The following is a 19,255-nucleotide window of genomic DNA, read 5'->3' as shown; positions in this document are numbered from 1 at the left end:
CTGCTGAAGTATTTCTTGGGGAAAAATCAGTGGTGTAATTGCTTATGTGGAAAAAATGGTAAAGAAGACAAAGGAAAAAACGTCAAAGTATGCCCAAAGTAAGTTGAAAAAATACTAAAAAAGCAATAATTCAACATTTAATAACAGTAAATGGTCTCAACAAAAGTAAGTGAGTGCTTGGAAAGGACAGAATTGGTGGATCTTAGGTGAGATTTATAAAGAAAAAAAGTTTAAAAATTAGGAATGAAAAAGTGATTATTATTACAGATGCCATGGGCATCCAACGTAATTATGAACAGCTTCATGCCCCCAAAGTGTAAACTTGTCTAAAGTTCCTTAAAAAATTGAAATGATCATAACAGCCAATAGAAAAACTTTGATAATTCCATACTTATTAAGGATACTGAATCTTCTCACAAATAAAATCCTAAGTCAAGATGGTTTTACCAAGTTCCTACCAAACACTCAAGGTTCAGATAATTCTGATTTTGCACAATATTCCAGAAGAAGATTGAAATGAGAAAGGGAAACTGCTGTCAGTATTATTTTGGATCAATGATTAAAAATTCAAAACATAATAATTCACTGTTCTTTCAATTAAAATTCTTAATAGTGGTTGTTTTTTGTTGTCATTGTTATTTATTTGATTTTTGGAACTTGACAAGATGGTTCTGAAATTTATACAGACTTGCAAAAGACTAAGAATATCAGACTGTTAATGAACAAATAGGCAGGAAGGCTTATTTTACCACATAGCAAGACTTAATTGCAAAGATATAATAATTAAGACAGTGTAATTTTGGTTAAATAACGTAGAAATACACTTATGCTTGCAAGTTTGAAATATGACAGTGCTGCAGATAAGAGAAGGAAGGGCTTTTCTGGAAGTGGAGCTAGAATGTTTTCCATGGAGGGGAAAATGGAAATTGTGTTACCATTCTGAAAGATCAAAATGACAATGGATTACAGTCTTGAATATAAAAGGCTTTGTAGCCCGGCTGGTTGGCTCGGTGGGTTGAGTGCAGGCCTGCACACCAACGGGTCAGCAGTTCAATTCCCAGTCAGGGCACTTGACTGAGTTGAGGGCCAGGTCCCTGGTATGGGGTGTATGAGAGGCATCCACATATTGATGTTTCTCTCCCTCTCTTCTGTCTTCTCCTCTGTCTAAAAATAAATAAATAATATCTTTTTTAAGAAAAAGGATGCACGAGCTTTATCAAAAATTAAACATGACAAAATGCTATTGTCTGTTAAATCTGATTGCTTTATATATGTGGGAATTGTTTAGTGACATTTTACAATTTAAAAATTTGATTCCCCTGTTACTCAAAAAATAATAAAATATGTGCCCACTACATAAGGACAAATGTGTAAAGAAATCAACATACTTAATGGAAGCATGGTTCAAGGTTATAGCCCTAGCTCGTGTGGCTCAGTGGACTGAGTACAGACCTGTGAACCAAAAGGTTGCAGGTTCGATTCCTAGTCAGGGCACATGTCTGGGTTTTGGGCCATGTCCCCAATAGGGGGCATGCAAGAGGCAACCACACATTGGTGTTTCTCTCCTTTTTTCTCCCTCACTTCTTTTCTGTCTAAAAGTAAATAAATAAAATCCTAAAAAAAAAAGATACTCATAAAAAGAGAGAGGCTTTGTAAACACAGGGGTGTCCAAGTTGTCTATGGGCAGCCCACAGCCCAGGATGGCTGTGAATGTGGCCCAACACAAGTTTTTAAATTTACTTAAAATCCTTTTTTTTTGCCCATCAGTTTTTGTTAGTGTTTATGTGTTTAATGTGGGGCCAAAGACAGCTCTTCTTCCAGTGTGCTATAACGATTTTGGCCCAGAGCCATCAAAATTTTGGACACCCCTGCTGGAAGAAACTAGCTTAAATGATGTGGGTCTTGGAAGAATTTTATGACAAAAAGCGAGAAATTTCTCACAAAATTGAGAAATACATATTTGACTTCAGTAGAGTTAAGAACTTCAGGTCGTCAAAAGGACATGATAAACAAAGTGAAAAGAAAAGCCATGACTTTGGAGGAAAAAAGGCTTGAATACCCAACAAACACAAGAATAGGCACAACCTCATGAAGTCAGAGAAATTAGAACCACAATATGAGTCATTAAATCTGACAAATACTAATATTGTAGATGTGAAATAGTTGCTAGTGGGATTATAAATAGTTACAGGCACAGCTAGTATAGAAACTATTGTGGTGCTAACTAGAAAAGTCTGTGTGTGTGTGTTCTATATTTATTTCTTTGTTATGTATTCCAGAGAAATTCTTGCATATTTGTATCAGTTCACATGTAAGAATGCTTATAGCACTACTAATCCAAATAGCAAAAGCGTGACAAATGTCATCAACAGAAGAATAGATTAATTTTGGCATATTTATATGTTCTAGAAATGAGTGAATTATGCTTATGTACAATGATATAAGTGTATCTTTGAAATATAGTGTTGTGCACATCTTAAAGTAGTGTCAGTCCATTTATACATAGATTAAAATAGGCAAAGTGTTTATATTTTTGTGTGTGTTACATTTACAAGTTGTAAAACTACAGAGGAAAGCCACAGTATAATAACTTACTTCAATTAACAGGATAGCAATAGTTCCTTTTGGTGGAGGTGTTAGGGGGAAGGAGAGGGAGATTTAAGGAGGGGACATACCTGGTTTCACAGATACTGATTCTTAACCTGGCTGCTGGTTTGCCCTGTTCTTTTTTTAAAATGTAGGAGTATTTATGATATAATTCACAATGAAGTAAATAGGGAATCAGAGTCAGAGGGCAGTGTTAGTGGGGGTCAAGTACAGCGATTTTTCTCGAACCAAAAAAATGGGGTGGTATTTGGAAGGCCATATGGGAATATTGTCTCGGGTTCTAGGGAAAGATATTTCCAATTCTGATTTGTGTCTGAGCTTTAGTTCTGTATCTGTAGTTGTCTTATTAACACCGTCAGGTGCTTCCTATTAACAACGGAGACTTTGGATAAAGTATCTCATTGTTTTGCCACTGGTATCACTTTTCCAATCATCCAGGCTCAAACCTTTCCTATTATACCTGTTATCACTAAATCAATGTTTCTTTTCCTTTGAAAAATCTCATGTGTATCTGTCCTTTTTATTAACACCTTTGTGCTTACTCTTTCATTACAATTAAAAATGAGGTATTTGAATGTATCTTAATTGAACCATATATAAAACAACTTGTTTTGAAAACTTGAAAGGCATTGGGAAAAGTCAGGCTTACATTTTTTAAAGAAACTTTTTGGTAAAAAGAATAAAAATTCCATGCTACATAGGTACGTCACATATTTTTACTGATCCGATCCACTGTCAGAAAGCAAACACTTAAGACTTCATTCAGCTCCAGGCGTTTTAGTCATTTCTTATTGCTGGAATTTCATTTTTATTTACTCTTCTTGAGTGAATAAACTGGACCATGGTAGCAGTAAGCCAGCATTTTCTCAGTGCCGCCCTGCTAAACTTTTAGAGCTTAGTCTTAACTGATGGATCCATCACCTGCTTTTGACTCAGCTGTGGCTACTTGTGTCTTAAGGCTTTCTCAAGGTCTGCGTCGGTCATTGAAGTTGTGAAGGTGCCAGTATTGAAAAGATTGCTGACACTGTGTTATCTCTTTGGTTTTCTTTATCCTCTCCATTGCTAACTTCTGTGGGCTGTTTTTAGAGATTTAGGTCCCTGTGAAATCGTGACCTATAATCCTAAAACAGATTTTGTGTCTCTGGTTTGTGTCTTCTCACACAGTTGTTGGTACACTGTGTCACTCCTTATGAAAGTTGGGATATTGTGGTAGATGCTTAACTCTAGCCGTGACGGTGTTGGTCTTGCCCTTTGGAACGTGCACATGCTTTCCCCCATTCTCATTGTGGTAACTCTTGCTAATTGCATGAAAACCCCTATCTGTACTCCTTTCTTCTGCATCCTCAGCCTCAGCCTCTCCATTTCCTGCTATAAGTCATTCTTTGTGGTGGTCTAGTGTTCATGTGTATCTTTTTAGGGATCATTTCCTATTGATGAATGTGCAGGCAACTTTCCTCGCAGGTCCCCTCCATACCCCCCCAAATATGACTGAGACATGATGTGATCTACTTAGGGAGAAGTGGCCATTTTTTGGGGGGCAGTGGCCAGTTTCTCCAAGGAGAAAAAGGCCTCGAGTCCTCTCCTCCAGGGCCTGGGCCTTTTATTGGGTTATAATACACAGGAATAACAGGGCGGCAAGGATCAAACAGTAGATAACATTTCAAAGAAATCTGAGGGCTCACTGTGAGTCAGAGTCTGTCAGGAACAGAGTTTTAGGGTTTCCTGCTTGAACTCTTAACAGATAAGTGAAAGCACTCTTAACAGAGCAGATTTCACAGGTTTATCAGGAAGTCTTTGTGGTGCCAGATTTTTCCCCAGGACACGCTCTAGCAAGGCAAGGAGCTGCGCCCTCCCCATCAGGTATTCAGGCTTCAGGGGATTAGAGCCAGGAAATGCTTCTCCCAGAGAACTTGGGGGCCTATGTCAAAGCGGGGGTGGGAGGGGCAAGAGTCCGTTGCTCCCTCTTTGCTTCAGCGCCCCCCCACCCCCTTCCTTCCATGAAGACCTCCCAAGTGATCGAGTCTGGCTTAGGTTGCCCCCGCTGTGAGGGGTCTTACCCGTCTTTGACTTCTGACCAAGCTTTGGGGACAGGGAGAGGAAACTGAGGCAGCGTTTGCTACCAGAGACAATTTGTCTCCTGCTGCTCGCATTCTAAAGGTCGTCCCTCGCCCTTAGCCACAAGGGGTCGAGAAACAATTCCTAAAACCAGGCAGAGCGGTCTACAACAGATGATACTATATCAATGTTTTATATTAAACCACATCACTTTCCCGCCAACTTTTGTCGCACTCATCTTTTTTGTCCCTAAGTGGGCTTTACATGAGGGTTTAGGGGAATACGTCGCATTGTTGGTAGGAAGGTAAATGGAGGGCAGTTTTGAAATACCGGTTTCAACTTCTTGACCCATTATTTCTTCTTGTAGAAATTTTATTTACGAAAACATTCACACCTGTGTACAGATACTTGTGCAACATCTTTTAATGACAAATAGTTAGAAACAATTTTAATTACTCTCAGTAAAGAAATAATTAAATGGTAATACATTTCTTTTATGGAATGCTATACAGTTGTTTAAATTATTATCTTAGTCTGTCATTGAAAGAGTGCCAGTATATATTTTAGTTTTTAAAAGAGCGCCAATATATGACTTGAAAGTACTTATATCTTTAATACTTGAATTTTTGAAACAAGATTATATTCATTTATTATTGTTTATAGACTATATATTAGTGTTTTTTAAGATATTTAAATAACTATAAATTATCCTAAGGTAAGTTATAGATGCCACAAGGAATTCGGGAGTACATATAAAAGTTCCATGTTCAGTATTTTATTACATAATATAAAAGGTGGAGCTATGTAACAAATACTTTCTGTCCTTACTTGACTAATAGTCAAATGGATGGGTAAGGTAAAAACAAATAAGTCAAATATATATATGTGTAGTGTACATATGTGTGCAGTTGATCCTTGAACAACACAGGTTTGAACTGCAGTTTCACTTATACATGGATTTTTTTTTCACTAAATATTATACTGTTTCCAAACTGCAGATTTTGGTTTCCAAAATCTGAGGATGAATATCCTACAGGTACTAAGGGACAACTAAGTTCTTGGGTATTTAGAAGTTATACACAGATTTTCGACTATGGGGTTGGAGGTCAGCACCCCTAACCCCCATGTTGTTCAAGGGTCAACAGTATACACAGACACACACACATGCACACGCACACGCACAACTTGTTGATCTGCTTTTAGGAATTTATCCCAAAGACATAATCTAACAAGTGTGTAATGACAGATGTGCAATAAGAGTCTTCATTGCAATGTATATAGTAGTAAAAAAATTGCACATAACCTCAGTGACCATCAGTAAGTATTAAATAAGCCAAGATAAAAATGACATGTTATGTAATAGTAAATGTGCTTACTTAGATCTATAGTTATTAACAGATTAACAGCCACAACCTAACAAGTTTAGTACATCAAATATAATGTTCTTTCCTTGGATGGTAAATGCTAGAATCAAGAGAGAAAGTAAGGAGTAGGATGGATTTTGATAGGCAACTTGCAGAAAAAGGACATTTTAGATTAGCATTTCCCAAATTTTTTGGACTCTGATTCCTCTTCTCAATAATTACATTAATATCATTAATTTGTATAAAATTACAATGATTTTTAAGAAAAAAGTACTTTATATTAGTATGGTATTAAAATTGCTTTATGAATATTCTGTGTTCAACAGAATCATCATTGGCTTCTAATAAGGAAACTTTCTACTAACTGTAACTGTTTAACAGTATAAAATTGTAGACGTTCTGTGCCATGGTGTAACCATTTATCACATACACTGAAAATAAACTTTTAAGTGTAGTACAGTTTCTTGAGTTCCTGGTCTTGACAAGTAGTAAATTTTGATTTCCCACCGACAAAGTTCATTCCCTAATTCTGAGAATCTATGGGAAATTCCTTATAAGAAAGCATTATGATAGTCTTAATAGTTTGTAAGTTATAAAATTGTATATGACAGTGTTAGGCATTCCATAATGTATGACATTTAAAAAATGTGGCCCTGGCTGGTGTGGCTTAGTGGATTGAGAGCTGGCCTGCAAACTGAAAGGTTGCTAGTTCAATTCCCAGTCAGGGTACATGCCTGGGTTGCAGGCCAGGTCCCCAGTTGAGGGCACGAGAGAAGCAACTGGTTAATTTGCTTTTTCTCCCTCCCGTTTTCTCCCTCCCTTCCCTTCTCTCTAAAAATAAATAAAAATTTTAAAGTGTGTATTTTATTTCTACTTAGGCCGAATACATCAGGCAATGGTAACATCTTTAAATGAAGATAATGAAAGCGTAACTGTTGAATGGATAGAAAATGGAGATACAAAAGGCAAAGAGGTGAGATTGCTGTATTAAATTCTATTTGTAGTCCTGCAGTTAAGTTTTGAATATAAAACAAAAGAGAAAAGTATATAGTTTTTGTGTAGTACATGTATCATTCCTTGAAAAGCTTTCAAATTGCTAAAAAATTTCACTCAAAGAAAGGTAGCTTTCTCCTGCATATCTTAGGTGATTGGACACATAATCAAGAGCACAGAATGCAATTTTAGGAGAGATTCTTTAAATATGTGTGAGTTATAATTCTAGGTCATCTGGTTTTCGAAGCAATACCATTCATTAGGCTAAAATTATTTAACATTTATTCTCTGTAAATTTATTTGAAAAATAAAAGCTTCATTGTCAAAATAGACTCTCAAAATACATGTGGTTTTTAAAACAGATTGACTTGGAGAGCATCTTTTCACTTAACCCTGACCTTGTACCTGATGAAGAAATTGAACCCAGTCCAGAAACACCTCCACCTCCAACATCCTCAGCCAAAGTAAACAAAATTGTAAAGGTTAGTAATGAAAATTCAGAGCAGGGAGTGTGTCTGTGCATGTGTGTTGTGTGTGTGTTATGGTTTGAAATTGGCAGGCTGTAGGGGTATTTGTTTTAAAAAAAAACAACAGCCTTAATGCTTTCTACCATTCACATGCATGCTATGTACACACATGCTTTCAAGGGTTGAGGTTGTCTATTTCACAGTTATAACAATTATTAAATAAAATTCTAGAGATTTCTTGCCTGACTAGGATTTTTCCTAAAACTGATAGCTTCACAGGAGATGTGGGTTAAAACAATTTGCTCATCAGTATTTGTTGAGTGAATACAGATGACTTTGATAAGGAAGAGTGTTTATTATTCATAAAAAATTACCACTCCAGTTGTGTTTTGGAATAGTAATTCTGCTCTTTTCAAGTTTATTAAGGAAAGATGGGAAATGACAGTGTAGTTTAACTATTTCTGTATTATCTGTGAAAATAAACTTTAAAACCCTGCTATATCCTCCCTAACAGTTTTATTTATATAAAAATAAAAGGCACTTTTTTTAATTTTAAAAGATAATTCTGCTTCATTGCTATTGAAACTTCTCACTGTTAAAATTTTCTATCAAAATACAACTTTTTAAACTAAGTAGTCCCTAAAAGTTGTTGAATCTACAGTTTGTGTGTTCAACAGGCATTTGTTGATTTTTTTACTTGCAAAGATGAATATGACATGGCTTTAACTTATAGCAGAGGCCTGAGCTCCACCTTCTGCCCCACCCCTGCCTGAGCTCTGCCTTCTGTGTTTCCCCCTACCCCCAGGTCTGTGGAAAAACTGGTCTCTGGTGCCAAAGAGGTTGGGTATTACTCCCCTATAGGAACTCTCTGTCTTGCAGGGAAGATATACGTAGAAGCTTAACAATATCAATAAAACCTGCTTTTTAAACCCTGCATGTGAACATAAGGCAGATTTTCAGTTCATATAATTTTAGCATATCGAGAGTCACTGCTTAGATATCATTAGTTACCACTTGTAAGTGGACGATTTTGTGTAGATGGCTTCACAGTCTGAAGGATCTTCATAGTTTTTACTTCTGAGTATGTCATTAGCAACATTTGCAGTGCATTAGAATCACTTGGAAAAATATTTATTGTTAGTCCTGTTCCCAGAAATTAATTTTGTCTCAAGAAAGGCCCTAGCATCAGTACCTTTTCCATAGTACCCATCCGATTTGAATGCACTGTTAGTGTTGAGAAGCACTGCATTATTTGGTATCTCTTTTAAGTAAATAGACTGAAATCTTGGTAAGTAAATACTAGAACAAAAATCTACTGCCTTAATCTATGCAATTAATGAAACCTTTTAGTATAACAGAGTGTGCATCTCATTGCATTTTGGTGTTTCGGTTTAACAATGGACTGTAAGTTGTCTAAAATTAGTATTTTATTAATTGCCCCAACATCCAAAGATGAAATGTGTTACATAGTTTTGGCAGGATAGCAGGATGATGAAAAGTGCACACTTGAGTGGAATTGCTTCAGTTTCCTCTTCTATGAAACCAGACTAGGAATAACAGTGGATTTATAGGGTGTTGTGAAGATTAAATGAATTAATACATATAAAATTCTTAGGGCAGTGCCTGGCTCATTATTTCTGAATATTTTGGGATGCACAGAATACTTATAAAGAAAGTTGAATATTAAAAGCAGTAATTCATTAGAAGATTATTTATAGTTTTTCTCCATTTAATTTTAAATTATGTCCACCTAATTTTGTTTAATTAAAGGAAGCTGATTATGATATATTGATAAGGAGTAAAGAGAGACAGTAACATGAATATTTCTCTGTTATAGAATCGACGGACTGTGGCTTCTATTAAGAATGACCCTCCTCCAAGAGATAATAGAGGTAAAGTGGAATTTTATTAATTCTGCCTATTGGCCTTAACCAGGTAAATCAAAAGTAAATATTACCCTTGACATTACTGTTTATTTAAACTTTACATAGCTAATTTTAAGAGTGGTGTCGTGATTTCCTAATATAATAATGTAGATTCATAAGGGAAGTCATGAATTTCTGATTCATTTCATATGCCCAATAATTTTTCAGATTTTAGGAGAGTGTTATGATAAAGAAGGGAATGAGGAACTAGTCACTTGATTAATTTCACAAGCGTAAATTTAATCATGACACTATACATAAGTTTTTGGCTAATAAGCTTCAAGAAAAGAGTTTATGGGTAACTTTGGAGTCAACTAAAAAGTTGAACAGGTATAAATTTTAGTTAATTGTAGGTCTTACATATATTTTCAAACAGGAGATGTATAGTTAATTTCTTACTATTTAGCAGTTCAGCATGTACTTTCTAATAGTGATATTTTTCTGTATGTATGTATGGATTTCTATCCATACATACAGAAAAAAGATAGGCATAGACATTGGAGGAGAGACCGGAAGTAGAGGGAAATCCAGTATTTTACACACTGTCCTTTGCATCTTCTGAAAATTTATATTTCTTTGTAAAATGTGATATTTATATTTATGTGTCTTTTTTGACTTTTATAACAACCACAGTAGGAAATTCTCTGCTTAAATGTTGCAGCCGTGTCTGGACTGGCTCAGTGGCTTGAGCACTAGCCTGTGAGCCAAAAGTTTGCTGGTTCAATTCCAAGTCAGGGCACATGCCTGGGTTGCAGGGCCAAGTCCCTGGTGAGGGGCACATGAGAGGCAACCACAGGTTGATGTTTCTTTCCTTCTCTTTCTTCCTCTTTTCCACTTGCTATAAAATAAATAAATACCATTTTATTAAAAAATTTAAAACAAATTTTGCATATTTGAGGAGCAAAGAATTGGATTTGGGATATAGGGAGGGTTAAAGGACTTAAGTTTTTACTTTCTCTAGTTCTGAATTGTGTAAATTTTTCAAAATGAGAATGCATTTAACATTCATATTTTGTACAATTATATTTTTTATTAAAAATTAAGCTTGAATTAATTCAGATTGAGTTTTTCGTTAAAACTACATTGGTGGCACCTAAGTCTGCACATATTATGCCAAAAACCTCTTAGCTTATCAGTTTATTAAACAGAATTGTTATATATTCTGTTTATGTACACATCAGTAGAAAATCTGGCAATTTGCTAATGTAGCTTTTAAATATAATTTCTTTTTAGATATGTCTCTTCATTTTACTAAGGTTTACTTTTACTAATTTTTTGTTCTGAATTAAAAATTTATGTTTCACTTACAGTGGTTGGTTCTGCGCGTGCACGGCCTAGTCAGCTTCCTGAACAGTCTTCTTCTGCACAACAGAATGGTAGTGTTTCAGATATATCTCCAGTTCAAGCTGCAAAAAAGGAATTTGGACCCCCTTGTATGTAAATCACGTATCAAGGATTCAGTCATTTTAGGCATACATGTATTCTCTCTTGGTCATCTTTATAAGTCTCAAAGTGGTAAACAGTCTAATTACCAACTTGATTAAAGGTTTCATTTTACCATTGTGGAAAAATTTTTTTCTTGTTAGTTTAGTTTATTAATTGGGTTTTCTATTGTATATTTTGGAGAAAAAAAATTTACTATAAAACTTTAAATATTTCAGTTGCTTTGAATTTAAAATTCTGGGCAGATGATAATTTGACAGATGTACCAGAAATTCTTATGCTTCTTGCTTCAAAGATCTGTGATTCTAAACCAAGAGATGACATGTATCAGTATGTTCCAGAGTCATTTTTCTTGACTCTTATTTGTATATTGTCCTGTTCCTAGTTTTGTCAAAGCAGCTCATAAAGTGTACATAGTTGTTAATAGGCATGCTTTGTCACTATGTACTTTCTTTTGGTTATGTAGTGATATTATACATAAAATTTTGTGTATAAGTACAGTACTCTGAAAAAGAAAACTATGCTTCTACAGCTCATCTTTTCCTTTCAGCGCGTAGAAAATCTAATTGTGTGAAAGAAGTAGAAAAGTTACAAGAAAAGCGAGAAAAAAGGAGACTACAACAACAAGAACTTAGAGAAAAAAGAGCTCAGGTTAGTAATGGAAACATGTTTTATTTATGCACCAACTGAAGATTAGACTGTCAGTGAAAGTAATTGACTTAGGAAAAAGGAATTGTGTTCATTTAAAAAATTCAATATAGTTAATTAAATTGATATTGAGGAATAATATAAACTCTTGTGAAGGTAAGTTATAGTGGATTTCATTACATGTAGTTTTCATGTTTTAGTGGGTATGTATTAGTCTTAAAGTTTGCTCCATTTTGAATAATAAGCTATTGTGTACAGAACTCTAATGCAAGAATAATAGAATTCTGACTTTTTAAAAATATCTAAAAATACGTCATTTAGAAGAATATTCAGTTAAAGTACATGATTATGTTATAAATTATTGTTTTTCCCTGGTTAATAATAAGGTCAATGTAACACATTGAACGTGGATCAGTTCTTTGTGCTTTGATTTGTACTAGATATTGAGAGTGGTGTCTGGGTTGTGTGTGTCCTGTTCCCTTTAGATGGTAGCAAAACTGTTTATGAGCATTAGAAAAATTACACAGAGAACTGGTCTTTCATCTTTCTACAGATGTTCACGTGTTAGACATTCTATTATTGTACATATAACTCTTCCATTGTGCTTATATTGTATCCACAGAATTTATGTCCTGTAAAAAAAATCAGGATTAAAAAAAAATTAGGAGTATGTTCAAATGGCCTTAATCATAAAGAGGTTGTGTTTGGGAATTTTGAAACCAGTATAATATTCATCCTGAGAAAATCAGCCTGTATCTGAACATGATCTGAGAATGACCAGTGGGTTTTGAAATAAATATTTCTCAAAAAAGATAGATCTACTGATAACTTAGCACAGATGCCACCTGGTGTTTCCTGTGGGTGCTTCATAATATTTTCACATCTCTTTGTGATCTTAATTTTCACTTTACATACTGCTTCTCAATTGACATAGTTGGTATTATTTCCTAGAAGATTACTTGAAAGTAAGTTTCATTAAGAGTATTGAACTTTAATTATATTCAAAGTAAATCTGCATATGGTGTATGAAAAATTGGACTTCTTAGAATGTTCAGTAATTTATTACCCATGGTTGGGACAGGCTGTTAATTATTGCCCTTTATTATATCTTAATTTGAATTTTCTCAGTTTTTACAAAAAAGTAAATTGTAGTTATTAATGTTTTCCCCAAGGCCAAGAAACCAAAGAAAGAGAGGCTGCCAACTCCATCATTACATGAAAAGTTTATTCAGAGCACTTGTGAGTGAGGTGTGTCTTGGTGAGGGACAAGAAGGTATGGATGTTATCCATCATGCGGCAGGGGCTCAGGTGTTCTATAGGACAGGGCAGGATGGATAGGGATGCTGGCATGTGACTTGCCCCAGATGAGGTGAAAATGCTTTACATACTTGCCCAGGGTAGGGCCAAGGGCCTGTTCCAGGAATCGGCATGCCTGGGGCACAGGGGAGGAGCCAGACAGTCTCTGAGGGGACTTAGGGGGGAATTAAACTTACAGGGGGAGCATCCCTGGGCCATATCTAGCAGCATCTATCTGAATCTAGTGGGAGAGTCAGCAGCAGTCAGACAGGGTCAAGAAGTGGTCATGTCATAGAATGTTCTCTCCTCCACAGCAGTCAGTATTTGACAATCTGAATAACTAAGATTTAAAAAATTATCTTGGCCTTTGATTCCTTTAAATTCTATGTCCTGTTGATTTGGAGCGGTTTTCCCATGCATTAGTTTTGCTTTTTTTTTTTAAGAGAGCCAACAAAATAGAAAATGAACATAAATGAATCCATATTTCTACTTGTTGACACTGGGTTAAAAATTGAGAAGAATCTGACTAAATGAATTTTTCTACAATTTAAGATGAGCACTGTTTCTCCTTTGTTCCATTTTCTAGGATAATTAAGGTATATGTATAACAGATGAATGTTTGAAATAGGTCAAGGGTGGCTTTAATGAGGAATGTGTGATTTAGAATTAACAGAATGGTCCTTGACCAATATGGCTCCGTTGGTTGGGCATCGTCCTGCAAAGCAAAAGTTCGCCAGTTTGATTCCTGGTCAGGACACTTGTTTCAGTTTCAAGTTCACTTCCTGGTCTGGTGTGTATGAGAGGCAACCAATTGGTGTTTCTCACATTGATGTTTCTCTCCCTTTCTCCCTCCCTTCCCCTCTCCTAAATAAATAAATAAATAAATAAATAAATACTTTTAAAGAAGAATTAACACAATGTGTGTAGACTAATAAAATTATGTTTTTAATATGAAAGTGATTCCTAAGCATATGATTAGTCATAACTCCGAAACTAAATTGTATCGCATCTTCAGTATGAGTGTGGGCTTAGATAGGGCAAATGGTACAAATCTATTTAATTTTAATTTTTAAACTATATATAACAAATGCAACAAATAACCACATTATTATAATTATAATAAATGACGATTCTCTTTGTCTTCTTATAGGACGTTGATGCTACAAACCCAAATTATGAAATTATGTGTATGATCCGAGACTTCAGAGGAAGTTTGGATTATAGACCATTAACAACAGCGGATCCTGTAAGATTATTTTTATTTTTGTAAATCATTGCTCTGGAACTCTGTGCTGAACTAAAAATATGCTTGATCCCCACTAAATTAACATTGTATTTACTAGTTAAATTTTTCTTTCTTGATGTACTTATTTCCTACATTTTAAGAAAATCAAGAAATCACCCATATTCATGCTTCTCTTCCATAATTTGATGTGTCAGACCTGTGTTCAACAGAGCTGTCCGTTTCAAATCAAAGCCTTTCCTGTCTCGGTAGGCAGGACAACAAGTAAAGGAGCTATGTTTGAACACCCAGTTTCCTTTACTTTTTTTATGGTTTTTGCTGTAGATTCCTTTGTCCAATTTATTATCATGTTACTTTCTCAATAAATGTTATTTTGGCTTTTAACAGTGAGTGGTGGTTGTTGAGGATTGCAGTGGACCAGGAATTTAGTGCTCAAAAAGTGTTCTGCTGTTTTATTACTCAACTCCTTTCCTATTGAAGAACTAGAATTAAGTATTCTCTGTTGGACAGGAAATACCTTTATGAGTAATTGGTATTTGTGAAAAATAATCCATCTGTCCTAGCACATACAGAATGTAGAACACAAATATGTCTGTGTTCAGCAGGTATATTATATAGGATTTAGTAGAGTTGTTCATAACATTTGCATATGGTGTATTTTGGTATCCCTTCATGTGGGTGCCCCTACTTGATACTTTTCCATGTGTTTAATCTACTATTTCTGAGCTCATACTTTATGACAGTGATTGGCCAACTTTTTCTGAAAAGGGCCTGATAGTAATTGGTTTTGGCTGTTTGAACCATATGACGCGGTATTTGTCACAACTGTTCAGTCCTGCTTTTGTAGTATGAAAGCAGCCATAGACAGAACGAGTACCTGAGTGTGACTGTTTCGGCAGAACATTGCAAAAGCAGGTAGTGGGCTGGTTTTGGCCTGCAGGCCATACTTTGCCCATCCCTGCTTTATGTTGATTATTATTAAAAGGCAAGTATTGGAAACATACATTTTCTGAAATATATTTATGTGAAGAATTGGCATGTTCCAATTATTTTGCTCAGTAATCTCCTGGGAATCATGTTTCTTGTCTTTGTAGTTGGTTATCTTTGCCAACAACTTTCCCTGTAATCCCCCTGAAAATATATCAGTTGGAGGAAATTTTACCTTTGTTGTATACAGCACATCTTGAAGTGAATAAGGCAGTTTCTTAATGTGAACTTCTTAATAATACTAAGAATATTAGTGCCCTCTACAAGGTTATATCCTAATGGTTTACCAAATAACAAGATACAGGGAGTCTCTGTTAACTCAGAATTTTATAAATAATTGTGTCTGATAATTATTAAAATTTGTGCAAGCCACTTTGTTTTTTAAGCTTACATATCGTATTTATGCGATGCATAGATTTCTAAAACCTTTGGAAGAAATATTACAAAATTGACTTTTTCAGTGTTTTACATACCACTGATAATCACTGAAATAAAGTATTTTATTTCTAGATTGATGAACATAGGATATGTGTTTGTGTAAGAAAACGACCACTCAATAAAAAAGGTATGCTTACTGAGCTGTAATAAAAGGTTGATTTTATCCTATTTATAATTTATTTTATAATAGTAGAAATCAGTTTGGTTTGGGACAGTTAAATGTAAATCATTTCATTTATACATAACCATTATGCGGATTTCTGTGATTAATCTGTTGATTTGTTACTGCTCTGAATTACTGCCATTCCTGGTTCTTGCCTCACAGAAATCTTGATTTTTTAAAAATTTGTTGTTGAAATATTTTGTCTTATTAAATGGCATATTTATGGGATATATATTTACAAAACTTCAATTTTTTTGTACGTTAATTCAAATGCTGTAAAAGTTTCTGGGCATTGATTTTTATTTATTCTTTTAGAAACTCAAATGAAAGATCTTGATGTAATCACAATCCCTAGTAAAGATGTTGTGATGGTACATGAACCAAAACAAAAAGTAGATTTAACAAGGTACCTAGAAAACCAAACATTTCGTTTTGATTATGCCTTTGATGACTCAGCTCCTAATGAAATGGTTTACAGGTAGGTAAATTTGTTTTAAATTAGAATTTTGTTCTTACACCTTGTATTCATCAGTACTCTGAAACTTACATTGGTCTTGGCATATTTCTCCAGAGGTGTAATAAGCTTTTGTATTCTGAGTTTAAACAACAAAGCATATGTAATACACACTGTAATAAATATTAACACTTGTTCTCTTTAATACTCCCCCAAGTGGTAGTTTTTATTACTGATTAATTTAGCATATACACATTACACAACATATATATGGATAGGAAATTTATAAAAAGATGTTGACATTTTTATACCTCTACAAATGGAAAGTGATTAGGAGTTGTATTTTACTTTCTAATTCCTGTACTAGTAAAGAAATTTGAAATACTTATTACACATCAGCCTAATCTGTCTAAATGTTTATTTAACTGTACTACCACTTAAAAAAAAAGTTAGTGGAAATCTGCTTGTATTTGTCCAATTTTTATTATCCTTCAGCTTTGGGATTGTTTTAATGCATGAAATTCTTATGTGTTAACATATTCTACTTCCAAAAAAGTCAAATTTATATGTAGAATATATTGATATTCCAGTAATCTGTATGCCAAGTTTAGATTTTTATGTAGTTTATAAACATTCACTTATAATTATTGTAACAGGTCAATTTATTTCAGTTTGAAATAACAATGCTGTTATATAGAACTTGACAATTTACTTGATTGCTATGTTTTGTTATTTTTTTTGTTAATAAACATGATTGCAAAAAGAAAATTAGAGAGTTACCAAGAGTCCCAATAATTTGAAGATGTTATGAACCATATGCTATTGAAACCAGCTCCACTGGTCTTAAGCTAGCAAACTGGGAGCTCAGTTGTAAAGAAAGAGGACAAAATTCAAAGACTTGTGATCTTAGAAAGAGATATTGTGAAGAATTTGTTTTGAAAGCAAATTATAATTATAAACTGTGTATTTTTTATCCTTTCTGAGAATGGAGTATCTCCTCCCCCTACTCTCGTCTCTATTTCCACTTCTGTCCATAACATGTGTCTGTTTGCCTTTCTAATCATTTTCAAGAAATCATTACAAATAAAAGTATGTTTGTGTATATGCTAGATTTAATAAACATTCTGTGGTTCACCCTATATTTATAGTTATGAACTTTACCAATATATATTCTACCCCCTTTCTCTTATCCTTAATGTTTATGGATTGAGGAGTTAGACCTTTTCATGTCTAATCAGACTCATTTCTAGAACTTTTTCTGCACCTTTTGTTTTGTATCTTCTCCAATTTGCCCTTTAAAAAAACAACGGAAAAAATACAATAAAAATATCTTTAATAAATAAAATTAAATTAAAGAAAAAAGCCCTACCTGGTGTGGTTCAGTGCTGGCCTGTGAACCAAAAAGTTACCTGTTTGATTCCCTGTCAGGGCACATGCCTGGGTTGCGGGCCAAGTTCCCAGTTGTGGGCATGCGAGAGGCAACTGATCCATGTATCTCTTGTACATCAGTGTTTCTCTTCCTCTCTTTCTCCCTCCCTTCCCCTCTCTCTAAAAATAAATGAGTAAAATCTTTAAAGAAGAAAAAGAGAAAGAATCAGCAGACCTATATTTTGTTTCACATATATTATTTTGAAACCTGTGTAAAAAGTAGACTTGTTTTCCTTTATATTTTTTTTAGTGTTCTGCTCAATAAAATATTTATTCTCTCTCCTACCTTTTAATTTAAACTCTAGTGGTGATTACACCAGTAGCTTTGAAAACTAATCCAACCTTAATGTTTTGGCATCCTTTTCTTAAGTCAAGGCTGTCAACTGAGAACTTAATGTCTTATAAGCATAGTTTATCTTTAGTTGTCCACATTGAATGAAATCTTAACCACTTTTTTCTTACTTAGTGTAAGATAATGTTTTGTATTTTTCTTTTCCCCTTTAGCTTTTCTCTGTTGAGGTTACCACTTTATTATTGTTTCTGTTGAAACTTGGATTGTGGGGGTTCTTTTAGTCATTATATATGGGGTGGGGGAAAAAGTTAGTCTACAATTGTGAGTACACAAAACACAGAAGTCTTGTATTATTTATTAATTGTGTAATTTGTCCATATGAAAACTCTAAAGCTACTTTTGCCTTACTCTCTATGTTTTACTTGTTTGGCTAATGTTACCATCTTTTTTTTTTTTTATTTTATTTTGCTGTGGCTTTCTATATATGTCATAACTCAGTTACTCTCAGGGTTTGTTGTCCATCAGTATTATGATCATTATTTATTATGGAATTATTGGTTGACACTATGCTTTAAAGCTTTAAGCAATTCTACATTACAGTTATTTAAAATTTTTAACAAATAAATACACTCAATTGCAGTGTTATGGGTGAGCTTATTTTTTATTAAAAATCTTGCTATGAGTTTCATTTACTAATAAGACTCTATATTGCTTTTATTTCTTATTTGTTTAATTTAAATATTGAAGGCACATTCTGACTGGTGCATATTATTTTTAAGGTTTACAGCTAGACCATTGGTGGAAACTATATTTGAAAGGGGAATGGCTACATGCTTTGCTTATGGGCAGACTGGAAGTGGAAAAACTCATGTAAGTAATTTATTAAGTTACATCCTGATATGAAGCTAGTTTATTTTCTTTATAGCTTACTTTTTAGAACTAAATTCTTAATATTTATTCCTGAATAATGTCTGTTATTTTTTATTTTCTTTTTACATACAGACTATGGGAGGTGACTTTTCAGGAAAGAACCAAGATTGTTCTAAAGGAATTTATGCACTAGCAGGTAATGGATCTTTTTGCATATCATTCATAATATCTTCTTGAATACTATTCAGGTTGCTTTGAAATAAGACTTGGACATATTGTCCAGGATTTTGAAGGTAACTATAGTACTATATTTACTGTATATTATGTCAGTGTTAGGTTATCATACTGCTTGAAAAGAACTGTGCATTTGGGGTGGAAATCTTGGTTGTATTTATGTCATTATAATATATCACATTGTTGGAACTTACTATTTGTTGTTGAATAATGGTTTGTGGAAAGCTTCCATTTTGCGTGGTTATCAGAGCAACCTTATTATACCACTTGTAATTTTATGCAATTTGTAAGGATAAATAATAGCATCCTTTTATTAAATAATGAAGGATATTGCATCTAAACCTTAAG

At 34.1% G+C, this 19,255-nt stretch overlaps 1 protein-coding gene across 3 annotated transcripts in view; it reads left to right on the top strand.

Moving 5' to 3' along the window:
• Window positions 1–19,255, top strand: part of KIF2A (kinesin family member 2A) — a 71,331-nt gene that overhangs the window by 28,692 nt on the left and 23,384 nt on the right. For 2 of the 3 annotated variants that reach the window (XM_037062885.1, XM_037062882.1), the window contains exons 2-11: window positions 6,905–6,999; window positions 7,382–7,501; window positions 9,324–9,378; window positions 10,722–10,844; window positions 11,405–11,505; window positions 13,949–14,044; window positions 15,539–15,593; window positions 15,945–16,107; window positions 18,583–18,673; window positions 18,806–18,869. In XM_037062885.1, coding sequence (XP_036918780.1) covers window positions 6,905–6,999; window positions 7,382–7,501; window positions 9,324–9,378; window positions 10,722–10,844; window positions 11,405–11,505; window positions 13,949–14,044; window positions 15,539–15,593; window positions 15,945–16,107; window positions 18,583–18,673; window positions 18,806–18,869 — 963 coding nt within the window. The remainder of the gene's footprint in view (window positions 1–6,904; window positions 7,000–7,381; window positions 7,502–9,323; window positions 9,379–10,721; window positions 10,845–11,404; window positions 11,506–13,948; window positions 14,045–15,538; window positions 15,594–15,944; window positions 16,108–18,582; window positions 18,674–18,805; window positions 18,870–19,255) is intronic. The other variant, XM_037062883.1, reaches the window with a different exon arrangement.

The sequence above is a fragment of the Sturnira hondurensis genome, unplaced genomic scaffold (assembly GCF_014824575.4).
Source record: "Sturnira hondurensis isolate 20B ecotype Veracruz unplaced genomic scaffold, ASM1482457v3 Scaffold0014384, whole genome shotgun sequence".
Taxonomy (NCBI): Eukaryota; Metazoa; Chordata; class Mammalia; order Chiroptera; family Phyllostomidae; genus Sturnira; species Sturnira hondurensis.
The sequence above is the reverse complement of the archived record's forward strand: the minus strand, read 5'-3'. Positions and strand labels throughout refer to the sequence as shown.